At 41.8% G+C, this 14,539-nt stretch overlaps 1 protein-coding gene across 1 annotated transcript in view; it reads left to right on the top strand.

The window, feature by feature from the left end:
• Positions 1–14,539, top strand: part of sno (strawberry notch) — a 276,724-nt gene that overhangs the window by 252,693 nt on the left and 9,492 nt on the right. Inside the window, exons 14-16 of the mRNA XM_068368814.1 lie at positions 180–327; positions 582–725; positions 6,898–6,984. Coding sequence (XP_068224915.1) covers positions 180–327; positions 582–725; positions 6,898–6,984 — 379 coding nt within the window. The remainder of the gene's footprint in view (positions 1–179; positions 328–581; positions 726–6,897; positions 6,985–14,539) is intronic.

Genomic DNA, 14,539 nt, shown 5'->3' with positions numbered 1-14,539 from the left:
CTTTATTAGTTGTAGAATTAGTTCATAATTTGATGTTTTACTCTAAAAATTGGATTACTTTTGCCTTTTAGGCTAAAATATTCTCTTGAAAACTAATTTTATCAAGGCTTGTTATGTAACTTGATGCTTTATAGATTAAGTGTTCATTTTATTTTGAAGGTCTTGAAATTTCTCCGTAGGTCGATCATGCTGTGCGATTGGCACGGGAGGCTGTAAAAACAAACCGATGTGTTGTGATAGGTCTTCAGTCGACTGGTGAAGCTCGTACACTGGAGCAGCTTGAGAAAGATGATGGTGAATTGTCTGATTTTGTCTCCACCGCAAAAGGTAATATAGGGAAAGGGAAATTTTTTTTTTTTTTTCTCTCCATTTTGAATGTTTGAACGTATTTGATCTACAAGCTCGACAACTAAGGGGGACAGTTAATAGAGGCATTCAAAATTCTTAAAAGATTAACAAATGTAGATTACAAGAATCTATACACGCTCAGCACAAATCAGTTGAGAGGTAATGGATACAAACTGGAATTGTAAAGGTACACCACCACTTGAAGTAACTCAGTCTTCTATGTATTTTGACAGGTGTGTTTGAGTCTCTCGTTGAGAAACACTTCCCGGCTCCTGATCGAAATAGAATTAACAAAATTTTAGGAATATCCGAAACTAGTAAAGAATTCAAAGACATCATTGATGAAGTCACTGGAAAGACATCTAAACGGAAACCAGGTAAGATATTTAAATTACCTTATAATTTTAATGTTGTGGCGTATAAATATTTATTTAAATTAGTAGTTAGTCCATCATCTTGGCAGCAGATTTGAAAGGAAAATTATTTTGTTAGCTGGGTTTAATGTCCCAGTAGGGAAGCTTGGAGATTTATATATACTGTATGTATCATCATCATCATCATCTCTTACGCCTTTCAATGCAATGGGCCTTGGTTGGATTTCGCCAGTCATCTCTATCTTTAGCTTTTGAGTCAATACTTCTCCATTCATCATCTACTTCATGCTTCCTAGTCCTCAGCCATGTAGGCCTGTGTATTCCAACTTTTCTCTAGTGCATCGTGGAACCCAGTTAAAAGTTTGGTAAGCTAATCTCTCCTGGGGATTGTGAAGAGCATGCCTAAAGCATCTTCATCTACCCCTCACTTTTGATCTCATCCACATACGGCACTTGAGTAATGTCTCATAGTTTCATTTTTAATCCTGTCCTACAAAATCTATATGGATTCTTGTCCATACAGTAACACCGATCTCGCTAAATGGATATATAGCCTAATCTTGGCCCTTAAGGAAGCATATTTGAAGGGGATTGTTAAGGAAATCTTAGACCAAGGCAATGTATATACTCTGAAATCAGTTTTGTTCAATCAGACCGAATTTTTGCTTATTTTGCGGAAGATACCTTGCACCATTATGAAAGTAACATCCTGAGAATGGGCATATCATTTTGCCTTTCACTTACATGCTTTAACTGAATAATCTTTCATTGGCCCTGATTCATAATAATGCTTTTATTTACAAATTTAGCATTATTCCTTTTCTTTTTTCTTTTTTTTTTTTTCTTTTTCAAAAGTGTACATGAAATAATTACTGTTGTCATTCGTGCTACAAGTCTGTGTAGGACTAATGATATAACATAGCATATATACCAATAATTAATGAAAACATCTTTTTTCCTTTTTTATTTATATTGGCAAACAGTAAAAGATACATGCAAAAGAATGATTGATATGTTTGCATGTACTAATAAACTACTAGTATTCACTTTAGTGACAAATCCTTTCACCAAGTGTGTGACAGGATTAATACAGTGCCTCTTTTGAAAAACCTTTGACACTGAATTTTTTTTTTTAGTTCCATTTCCATGTTAGTTGCTATCAACTACTTTACTATAACAGTTGGCATATCAGTTTGTGACTACCAAATAGATTGCTCTAGTTGACAAGTATCCGTATAACAGCGAATAATTATGCACACATTTTGTTTAAAGATTTGGGTGTGGGAAAAATGATATGGATGAAATTTAAAGTGTGTGAATTTATGACTAAATTTTTGACGTGCGCGAACTTTCATGCCAGCTGAAATAAATGATACCACAGTATCTATTAAGGAAGAGCAGAAGGAGTTGGAAGAGAAGGGGTCAGAATGATATGACACAAGAGCAAAAAAAGTTATTATCAGTGTTGAGAGCTGTAAATGGTTAATTGTTACTTGTAAAGTTTGAATTAAAGCAGTGCATTATGAGTGTTATAGTTTGCTATGCACCAACAAATTATTCCACTGAAGAAAGGAAAGTTAAATACAATGAAGAACTGCTGAGTGTAGTAGATGAGATCCCAGAGATAGATATGAAAATTATGATTGGTGATTTCAATGCCAAAGTTGGAAGGGATAGTCAAGGTATAGAGATTGCGATAGGTATTTATGGTCTTGGCAAAGTTGCAAATAAAATTGAAGCGCATTTTATAAGCTTCTGTTCAACAAACAATCTTGTAATAGGAGGTACTCTCTTTCCAGTACAAGGGCATCCATAAATATACATGGGCTTCATCATGTGGCAATTACAAAAATAAAATAGATCACTTAACCATTAGTAGAGGAGGACGACTCAGAAATGTATGAAACTGGTAAGGTGGGGCAGTGAGAACGAGCTCCTAATTGCCACATTTGAAATTCAAAGTGAAGGCACCCAGCAGAAATTTACATAGAATACCTAGGTATGATACAATTAAACTTCTGGAAAATGAGCACTGAGAAAACATTGTCAATTGAATGTAGAAATCAATTTGCAGTCGTAGAGACTTTGAGAAATGAAGAGCAGGCAATCAACGAAGAATGGTGTGATATTTAAGAGCATATATCAGTCAGTTGGTAGTGAAGATTTGGGATATGCAGTTCCAAGGAGAAAGCCATGGATATTATGTGTACTATAAAAAGGAGACACAGGTAATATGAGAACCTAGCTCTGCCTCGATGGACATTGGTTTGTTACCTTCATGATCTAGGTTGAGGTCGATTCCCATCCTGTATGCCTGAGTTGTAGAGGCAAGTGCTATATCCCTTCTTCTACTTATGATTTTTATAGGGAATTGCGGCCTTCCTAGTGTGAGAGAGATAATACCTGATGTAGAAAAATGCTAAGTGAGATTTTTACCCATCTGTTTCCTCCTCTCTGGGGGCAAAAAGCAGAAATCTTTGATGGCAAACATCTCCTATTTAGACCGTTCTTTATCGGAGTTTTCTAAAACTCTGGTACCCAAGAATGTTGGCCATCTTTTTCAGGGTCCTGAAGTGATTGATGTTGTGTCACCCATCAGGCATAGTGATACTGATCGTCTGGCTTCAGCCCTTTTCCAACCAGAGACCTTGCAGGTTTTGTTCATTTCAGATTATGAGAACCATAACAGGTCCTCACACCTCTCCCCCTACAATTTTATACAATGAGATTCATTGATTACTTCAAATGAAGATTTGGTATAGCCTTCAATATTTGCCTGGTCATTCATTATGGAATTGTTTACACGATGGAAATGTGTATATAGAATAGTAAAGTAGTATTTTTCCAAGGCCTATCCAAATGTTGAATCCTTATAAGTATCAAGAATTTTTCTCATAATTTTCCTTGTTACCTTGATTAAAAGGAAGGTACGTCAAGGATTAGATATGAGTTTATAGAAATTGAATAAATCTATGAATAGCTTGTAGGTAATCTTAACCCTTTCGCTGCGGATATTCAAATAGGATGTTTCACTAAAAATTCAAAATGCTCAAAATTTAATGAAACTAACTTTTTTGTGTTCTATAACCATTCTATTTTTAGGATTTAACAATATTTTCACCTGAGTTTATCTCTTTTAGCCTTAATTTCTTAGATAAATAGGTAAAAATTAAGAAATATCACAAAAATTCCTTTCCAATGATGATTTTATCAATTCCACTAATAATCCTTCACCCAATTTATCATTGACTCATACATTTATTCTCCACATTAGTAATGCTTTTCGTACACTTTATAGGTATATATGTCTCAAAACATGGAATGATACGAAGAGGGGGCTTTTCAACAATTTGATCACAAAAATAAGTTGTTTGCTTTCCTATACATTCGCCTTTACCTTTCATCAAGCAATTCTTTGGCAAGATAGAGCATATAATACATTGGGGTTTGGGGTTTTTGTCAACATATTGAGCTGGAAAATGCCTTGCAGTTAGTTTAGATTCGTTTGCATTAGAAAATGTACCCTTTCCTTGAGTTTTGCTCCGCTTATACCCTTCTAACGTAGTGTTAATAATTTTTCCCTGGATTTTTTTTTTATCCAACTTAGCAGTGGGATTCTGAATGTTGTATGTTTGAGTCTACTAATACGGCTTCAATGATAAAGTGGCAAATTGGTTGGTACCATTTCCGACTTTCTTTTGTAAGCATATGTTGAGCATAGCTGATCAAACTTATCAACTCCCCTCATATACTTATTGTATTCCACATAAACACATGGCTTGTCTATTTCTGTCACTTTTTTTTTAGGAAGTTTCCCTTTATATGTAACTACTGTTTCTTTTAAAGATATTTGGCGAGAAGTAGAGGCCATATCACACATATAAAAGAAAAGAAATAGAAATAATTCTTCAACCCAGAGTTAAAGGGAAAAATTAAAAGGACAAAGTCAGCTGACTGATAAAAGCAGAGCAATATCGAATGTTTTGCTAAAAGTATAATAATACCATAATTTACAATTAAATATGAAATTTATGATACTGTGAAACAAGCATTTATAAACAAATTATATCTTTATTAACAACTTGTATCACTAAATTAGGCTTTTAAAAAATGCAAATAACAGACTGAACGTCAGCTGTCGAATGTAAACAAAGCTTCGGATTTAAAACACGAAACTTCTTTTCTTGTGAATGTGTTTGTTATTAGACTATTATTCATTTAATTGAGTTAATTTTTATATTGATTTCTGAAAACAACATTATCTGTCACATTTTGAACATCCAATACTATGAAATACATTTTTATTTGTGTAGTTGTCATGGCAACTGTTGAGCTCTTATGTAAACGAACGTTGGAAAGCATGATATTACGATAACTCTATGATTAATATTGATTTATATCGAAAAAAAACATGCATATATATCATTATTTCATGTTGACACAACGTAAAAATAACAAAAAAATTACCAAAATCATAGAGTAAATGGGAGAAGAAAGACGAGAGCTTCAGAGAGTGGGTAGTTCCTAAAATCGGCAACAGATGGCAGCATGTAGAGGCCAGATAAATCGTCAACAAAAGGCACTAAGCTTAAAATTTCTTACACGGTGTGGAGTAAAGTCGTTCTCCGCAGTGAAAGGTTATGAATCTGAGTTAACTAAAGTCGTTCTCCGCAGTGAAAGGGTTAACAAAATTGAAAACAGGCAGTTGGCTGCCTAGAACCTGTGAAGAGCATAGAATTAAAAATGGTTTCTTTTTTTTTTATTGAACTAGAGGTTGAATACTTATTCTTAAACACGTATGTATCATGCAAAATCAATTTATAAGAAATTAGGTATATTGAGACAGGGATGTGTGATGTCGCCGTGGTTGTTTAACTTGTATGTTGATGGAGTGGTGAGAGAGGTGAATGCTCGAGTGCTTGGACGAGGATTAAAACTGGTAGGCGAGAATGATCATGAATGGGAGGTAAATCAGTTGTTGTTTGCGGATGATACTGTACTGGTAGCAGACACAGAAAAGAAGCTTGACCGACTAGTGACAGAATTTGGAAGGGTGTGTGAGAGAAGGAAGTTGAGAGTTAATGTGGGTAAGAGTAAGGTTATGAGATGTACGAGAAGGGAAGGTGGTGCAAGGTTGAATGTCATGTTGAATGGAGAGTTACTTGAGGAGGTGGATGAATTGAAGTACTTGGGGTCTGTTGTTGCAGCAAATGGTGGAGTGGAAGCAGATGTATGTCAGAGAGTCAATGAAGGTTGCAAAGTGTTGGGGGCAGTTAAGGGAGTAGTAAAAAATAGAGGGTTGGGCATGAATGTAAAGAGAGTTCTATATGAGAAAGTGATTGTACCAACTGTCATGTATGGATCGGAGTTGTGGGGAATGAAAGTGATGGAGAGACAGAAATTGAATGTGTTCGAGATGAAGTGTCTGAGGAGTATGGCTGGTGTATCTAGAGTTGATAGGGTTAGGAACGAAGTGGTGAGGGTGAGAACGGGTGTAAGAAATGAGTTAGCGGCTAGAGTGGATATGGATGTGTTGAGGTGGTTTGGCCATGTTGAGAGAATGGAAAATGGATGTCTGCTAAAGAAGGTGATGAATGCAAGAGTTGATGGGAGAAGTACAAGAGGAAGGCCAAGGTTTAGGTGGATGGATGGTGTGAAGAAAGCTCTGGGTGATAGGAGGATAGATGTGAGAGAGGCAAGAGAGCGTGCTAGAAATAGGAATGAATGGCGAGTGATTGTGACGCAGTTCCGGTAGGCCCTGCTGCTTCCTCCGGTGCCTTAGATGACCGCGGAGGTAGCAGCAGTAGGGGACTCAGCAGTATGAAGCTTCATCTGTGGTGGAAATGTGGGAGGTTGGGTTGTGGCACCCTAGCAGTACCAGCTGAACTCGGCTGAGTCCCTGGTTAGGCTGGAGGAACGTAGAGAGTAGAGGTCTCCTTTTTTTTGTTTTGTTTCTTGTTGATGTCGGCTACCCCCCAAAATTGGGGGAAGTGCCTTTGGTATATGTATGTAGGTATATTGATGTGTATACTTTATCGGTAATGTAAGAAAATATAAATGGAAATAAAGGTTGACAAAAGCTAATCATAATAGTAAGTTTTGTACAGTAATTTCAATCATTAATTTTCACATCCATTGCTGTTCACTATGTTGAAGCTTATTTTTAATATTTCAGTTCGACAAGCAGCACAGAGAGCAGCAAAAAGAAGGTACAAGGAACTGCATTCAGATAATGAAGATGATTCCGACTTTGAAATGTCAGGTATATTATTTTTTCTCTTCAAACTTCAGTTTTGTTGTTAGTTATTTCAATACTATGTTTAAGGAATTGCACACATTTCAGAAAAAAATTAAGAAATGTATCTAGTTGAATCTAAGAAATTTGGAGAAATATTTTTGTAATCCAGTGCTTTATTTGTTTTGCCATTTTTTAGTTACCTGAAATTATTACTAAACAAGATTTACAGTTAGCATAAGTTTAGATTTAAGAACCCTGGAGTGAATCTGCTAACTTCATCCCTCTTTCCATTACTTTCTTTTCCCCCACCAAGCAGCCCAGGCATTAGGTAATTTTTTTTTAAATTTTGTTATTCAATATTGTAATTGAATGTGGTTGCTATGTTGCTGAAAAACGGTAGTGCTTTTTCGTCTTTTTTTAGTTAGCCATTGAGGATATTGTTGCGGATGTGTTTTAAGTTAGTTTAAACTTTTACAGTATTTCAAAAGGTAGAATCTTGTTAGGATGATGTCGGGAGGAAATTGAATGAATTTGGCAAAGTTTCCCATAGATGCATTTTAAATACTTCTTGTTTTTATGAATAGTACTTACCTGGCATTTATATATATATAGCTGGCTGAGCCTCCGGCTTCAGCAGAATTTAAACGAAAATCGCGGCAACTGCCGTGTGGTGGTTGTGTGGTTAGATGGTTAACAACCCTTACAGGGTGGTACATGCAATCATTCCCGTTTTCTGTTCCTCAGATTATCTCTGCCGGCCGGATCGACAACATCGTTGGTCCGCCATTTAGAGTTTTTTCGGATCGCTTTCCCTTCACCGCCTTTTTGGACATCATTTTTGGTGAAGTACACTGTCGTATGTGTGCGAATGATATTTGCAAGGTGAGGTTGCCGAAAGTGTCGGTTGACCCTCAAACTATCTGTATGGGTTGCCGTGGGCTTGAATGTGCTCTAGATAATAGGTGCAAGGAATACGAGGTTTTAAATGATGATAATTGGTTAGCTATGAAGCGCTATGTGCGCAAACTTGAGGTTGATAGAGTTAGGAGAGCTAAATCAAAGTCAAAGTCTGCTAGTGAGCCTAGCTTAGATTTATCTATTGACCCTTAAATTGTAACCTCTTTGGAAGTTATTCCTTCCCCGAATGAAGTAACTCCTGCCCCTTCTACAGGATCTGTGCCTACGGATGACCCTGGGTATGCTAAATTAGCTGCTGAATTAGAGGCCATTAAAGCACAATTGGAAGCCTTTAAAGGTAAGGGTGTAAGTGAAATTAGTGCTTGTGAAAGTGCAGTGGAGATGGCGACTGATCGAATCTGTCATACCCCTAGGTCTAGACCCCTACCAAGCTCCCAGGACCAAGGGAGAAGGTACGTCGAAAGCCGAAAGGGGGTGAGAGGTGCTTATCCTCGGTCAGTCGTCGCCTCAGACAGTCCTGTTGTGATCTCCCAGGCTGCTCTTGACCGCTGTAGAAAAGGCGTGTCGGATACGTTTGTGTCTTCGCCTGATCGTTCTCCCAGACGTAATTGGCGTTACGAATCAAGACCACTGAAGAGAGGGTGGAACCGGGATGTGCAGTCTCGCTCTCCCTCTCCCGGTTCGAGTAGCCGAGATCCTGATCCTTCGGAAGACGATTTCGATGCCCAGTTAATCCTGCTAAACTCCCTGCTTCTTCTGCCAGCGCTCCCAGTCAAGCCATACGACAACTGCCGTCTTCGGCACCGCGAGAGCCAGCAGAGGTTGCTAAAGCTTTCATGGTTGTTATGCACGAACAACTTTCATCGTTAGTTCAAGCTTTCAGCCACCCTTTTCAGTCCGTCAGACGTAAGGACGTCTCCTTGCCTGTTAAGAGATCTTCTTCTAAGAGAGAACTTGGTATCTCTCCCAAGAAACCTCTGCGCACTTCGTCGGCCGTACGACAACGCACACCCTCTTCATCGGCACGCTGCCAGGAATTTCCTTCCCCTCTCTCTTGGCGCCAGGACGATACTGCCTCTCGTTCTCGGCGTCATGACGATTCCGTTTCTCATTCGAAACGCCAGGACGTTACTGCCTCGTTTCTTAGGAAACAGGATGAATGCAGTCTGCATTTTCAAGGCGAAGGCAGCATGCATCTTCAGGACGATTCCGTTTCTCGTCATCGTGACGATACCGCTTCTCGTCATCGTGACGATACCGCTTCTCACCGAATGGATGTTGGCGGCGCTCGGCGCCAGGATTCAAACAGCTCTCGGTGCCAGACTGCTGGCAGCCCAACTCTTCTGGATGTTATCCTTGAGCAGGACCTCAAAGATATTTCGGAAGAGGAAGAAAAACCTGCCGACTCTTCTAGTGATTATAAGGTTCTTTCTCGCTCTCTTTTTTGGAACTTTATGGGGAGGAATTTCAACCTTCGGCCCCTCGTTCTCCTCAGTCTCAATTTACCAGGAAGAAAGCTACTAAGTCTTCGGCCTTCATCAAAATGAAACTTTCAATTTCGGCCAGGGAAGCTCTCGCTAAGGTGGATGATTGGATTGAGGAACGGAGACAAGCTGTCAAGACCACCTTTTCTTTTCCACCATCTCGGCATGCTTCCAAGGCCGGTATGTGGTATAAGACAGGGGAACCTTTCGGGTTAGGAGTGCCTACCTCCTCCCAAGGTGACTTCTCGGCTCTTGTGGACTCGGCAAGAAGGCATGCTTTAAACTCTGCCAAGGTGATGTGGTCCATGTCGGAGCTTGATCACCTCGTCAAGGGAATTTTCAGGGTTTTCGAGGTTTTCAGCTCCATGGACTGGTCTCTTGGGACTCTGGCCAGGAAGTCTGAACTCCTGGAGGACACGAAGGACCTGACGAGTATCATGTCCTGCATGGACAAAGCTCTAAGGGATGGAGCGAATGAATTGGCTTCCCTTTTCTCAGCAGGGGTCTTAAAGAAGAGGGCCCTTTTGTGCTCCTTCACCTCTAGATCTGTGACTGTTGCCCAGAAGTCGGAGCTGCTTTACGCCCCTTTTTCACGTCATCTTTTTCCTGAAGCTCTGGTCAGAGATATCTCCCTTTCTCTGGCTCAGAAGGCTACTAAGGACCTTTTGTCTCGGTCTGCTAGGAAGACCTTACCTGTTGCTCCTGCTCCTCTGAAGAAGGAGGAGCAGAAGTTTCAACAGCCCTTTCGGGGCAGGACCTCCTCGAGAGTGGATTTTAGGGGGAGAAGACAAGAGTCAGGACCAAGGACCAGCAGAGTTGCGTTAAGGCCCCGGTCCAAAATATGAGATGGAAGTCCTCCAGACGCCAGTAAGGGCAAGACTGTCTCGTTTTTGGCAGTCTTGGAAAAGGAGAGGGGCGGACACCTGGTCCCTCTCAGTCGTCAAGGAAGGTTACAAGATCCCCTTTTTAAAGAAACCACCTCTCTCAGACACTCCTCTAGCCTTAGTGGCTCAGTACACCGACGCGGGGAAACGAGAGGCACTCCTGGAACTAGTCGATCAGATGTTGGTCAAGGGAGCAATAGAGCCAGTTCAAGACCTCGCCTGTTTTCTGGTTCCCAAGAACTTGGGTGGATGGAGACCAGTTCTAGATGTCAGCTCTCTGAACGCCTTGGTGGAGAAAACAAAGTTCTCCATGGATACGACTCAGTCAGTACTGGCTGCAGTTCGTCCAGGCGACTGGATGGTATCTCTCGACCTGCAGGGCGCTTATTTTCGCGTCTCCATTCATCCGTCTTCGAGGAGATATCTGAGATTTGTGTTCCAGGGTAAATGCTTCCAATCCAGGGCACTTTGCTTCGGTCTCAGCACAGCTCCCCAAGTTTTCACCAGACTAATGGCGAATGTGGCAGGCTGGTTACACCAGGAAGGGATAAGGGTATCCTTCTATCTAGACGACTGGCTGATCCGATCACAGTCAAATGAAAAATGTCTGGAGGACCTAATGAAGACGTATACGATGACTCAGGACCTGGGACTCATCGTCAACTGGGGAAGTCTCAGACCGAGCCGAATCAGACTATTCTCTATTTGGGGATAGTTCTGAATTCAGTTCTTTTTCAGGCTTCTCCCTCCCAGGAGAGGCAGACCAGGTGCCTGGACAAAGTAAAAGACTTTAAGGAAGCAGGAATGCTCAGCGAAGGAGTGGATGAGTCTGCTGGGAGCTCTATCCTCCCTGGAGCAGTTTGTCCCGTTGGGGAGACTGCACCTAAGGCCTCTGCAACACTTCCTCGCTAATGTTTGGAACAGAAAGATCCAGGAGGACACTTTTTCTTTTCCCATTCCGACAAAGATCAAGGATCTTTTGATGTGGTGGCTGGACCCAGCTCTGTTGGGAAAAGGGATCTCCTTGTTCAAGAAGAACCCCGACCTAGTGTTATTCTCTGACGCGTCCGAGTCAGGCTGGGGGGCAACACTAGTTAACAAAGAGGTCTCAGGTATTTGTGAAGGGAGTCAGATCAGTTGGCATATCAACAGAAAGGAATTGATGGCCATTTTGTTAAGGCTAAAGGCCTTCAAAACCTCGGTGTCAGGAAAGACTGTGGAGATCAATTCCGACAACACCATAGCTCTCGCGTACATAAGGAAGCAAGGGGGAACTCACTCCCTCTCTCTGTTCTCAACTGCGAGAGAGCTTCTCCTTTGGGCGAACGAGAACGAGACTCAGCTGTTGACAAGGTTTGTTCAAGGGCAGAGAAACATCAGGGCAGACATGCTCAGCAGGAGGGGACAAGTCCTTCCCACAGAGTGGACTCTCAACCCGCATGTCTGTCGAAGCCTCTGGAAGTTGTGGGGCAGACCTGTAATAGACCTCTTCGCCTCCAGTCTAAACAAGAGGATCCCCAACTACTGCTCCCTAGTCCCGGACGAGGAAGCTGTTGCAGTGGACGCCTTCTTGATGGATTGGACGGGGCTGGACATGTATGTCTTTCCCCCGTTAAGATCATCAATCTGGTTGTCAGGAAATTCGCTCTCCTCGATTCGGGACGAATGATCCTAGTGGCTCCATTCTGGCCTGCGAGGGATTGGCACTGAAGTGGTAGGGTTGCTGATGGACGTTCCAAGAAGACTCCCGGCAAGTCCAGATCTTCTCAGACAACCCCACTTCGAGAGATTTCATCAAAACCCCCTCGCTCTCAATCTGACTGCCTTCAGACTGTCGAGAAGCTCGTTAGATCTCGAGGCTTTGTGGCACAGGCGGCGAAAGCTATTGCCAGAGCAAGGAGGATCTCTTCACAAAGAGTCTACCAGTCAAAGTGGGAGACCTTTATAGCTTGGTGCAGGAGACACAAGGTTTCCTCGTCCTCTACCTCTCTAAGCCAGATTGCAGACTTTCTTTTCTACCTCAGGCAGGCTGCTAAGCTGTCTGTATCTACCATTAAAGGATACAGGAGCATGCTCTCAACCGTCTTTAGGCATAGAGGCTTAGAGTTATCTCAGAATAAGGACTTGCAGGACCTCATTAGGTCTTTTGAGACAACGAAGCAGGTGCAGTTAAGACCCCCTTCTTGGAACCTGGATGTGGTGTTTCAAGGTTTTGTGCTCCAAGAAGTTTGAGCCTATCTCGCAAGCCTCTCTGCGAGATGTGACTAAGAAAACCCTCTTCCTTTTGACTCTAGCGACTGCCAGGAGGATCAGCAAGGTCCAGGCAATCGAGAAGCGTGTAGGCTTCACCCAAAATGGAGCGGTTTGTGCCTTGAAGTTCGACTTTCTCGCCAAAAATGAGAACCCTTCGAAACCCTGGCCCCGGAACAGGAAAAGCTCCTCTGCCCGGTTAGGGCTCTCAAGGCTTATTTGGCCCACACTAAGAACGTGAGGGGTGCTTCCAACTCCTTATGGTGTTCGGTGAAGGATCCTCAAAAACCCGTCAAATAACGCTTTGTCCTTTTTCCTGAGGGAAACTTTTAGGGAAGCCCACCTCTTTTGAGAGGAAGAAAACTTCGCCCTGTTAAAAGTACGGGCTCACGAAGTAAGAGCCATTGCTGCCTCACTGGCATACCGGAAAAATATGTCAGTTAGGCAGATCATGGACGTAAAGTTCTGGAGGAGCAACTCTGTCTTCGCTTCTCATTACTGTACCTCAGAGAGGTAAGAGTGGACTATGACAAGTGTTATACCTTGGGCCCATACGTCGCTGCGGCTTCTGTATTAGGCAAAGGAGTTACTACCCCCACTCAACCTTAGTTTATGTACTTGTATATGGGTTTGTGTTTTTTATGGTTGTCTGAGGTCCTCGTCTTGTGGTACGGTTCCCTCAGTCCAGATAGATAGCTTATATCTATTTCTGTAAGATTATGTGGTTAGTATTAGTAAGGTTGCAATTCTTTTTTATTTTATGGGGCGAAGGTAGTTTCTGAAGTCTAGTCAAGTTGTTGGTCCTACCCCTTTGACAGACTCCATTGAGTTGTTTGCAGCGTAGCAGGTCTACTCCTGGCTGAACACTCCTAAGGGAAAGCGACTCTAGAGGCAGTTACCTTTGAAGTCAGCTACCTTAGTAGGTAAGGAATCAAGGTGTTTGTTCTCCTACAACTCTTTTGTTGTTTCCCCAACTATGTTTTTCTGTCTGTTTCCCTCCTCCAAATGTATGAATCGGCTATATATATATAACTGCCAGGTAAGTCCTATCCATAAAAATGGAATTTTTAGAATAAAACAAAGTTTTATGAATACTTACCTGGCAGTTAGAGGGTTGGGCATGAATGTAAAGAGAGTTCTGTATGAGAAAGTGATTGTACCAACTGTGATGTCTGGATCGGAGTTGTGGGGAATGAAAGTGATGGAGAGACAGAAATTGAATGTGTTTGAGATGAAGGAGTATGGCTGGTGTATCTCGAGTAGATAGGGTTAGGAACGAAGTGGTGAGGGTGAGAACGGGTGTAAGAAATGAGTTAGCAGCTAGAGTGGATGTGAATGTGTTGAGGTGGTTTGGCCATGTTGAGAGAATGGAAAATGGCTGTCTGCTAAAGAAGGTGATGAATGCAAGAGTTGATGGGAGAAGTACGAGAGGAAGGCCAAGGTTTGGGTGGATGGATGGAGTGAAGGAAGCTCTGGGTGATAGGAGGATAGACGTGAGCATGCTAGAAATAGGAATGAATGGCAAGTGATTGTGACGCAGTTCCGGTAGGCCCTGGTGCTTCTTCCTATGTCTTAGATGACCGCGGAGGTAGCAGCAGTAGGGGATTCAGCATTATGAAGCTTCATCTGTGGTGGATAATGTGGGAGGGTGGGCTGTGACACCTTAGCAGTACCAGCTGAACTCGGTTGAGTCCCTTGTTAGGCTGGAAGGAACATAGAGAGTAGAGGTCCCCTTTTTGTTTTTATTTCTTTGTTGATGTCGGCTACCCCCCAAAATTGGGGGAAGTGCCTTGGTATATGTATGTGTGATGTAGTTATATATATATATTAAAGCCCACCCACCTCCCCTCAGGAGACAGGTCGGGCAAAGATAATCTGAGGAACAGAAAACGGGAATGATTCCAAGTACCACCCTGTAAGGGTTATTAACCATCTAACCACACAACCACCACAAGGCGGTTGCCGCGATTTTCGATTAAATTCTGCCGAAGTCGGAAACTCAGCCAGCTATATATATATAACTGCCAGGTAAGTATTCATAAA

The sequence above is a fragment of the Palaemon carinicauda genome, chromosome 3 (assembly GCF_036898095.1).
Source record: "Palaemon carinicauda isolate YSFRI2023 chromosome 3, ASM3689809v2, whole genome shotgun sequence".
NCBI classification, from domain to species: domain Eukaryota; kingdom Metazoa; phylum Arthropoda; class Malacostraca; order Decapoda; family Palaemonidae; genus Palaemon; species Palaemon carinicauda.
Note: the sequence above shows the minus strand (reverse complement) of the source record. Positions and strands in the feature narration are given on the sequence as shown.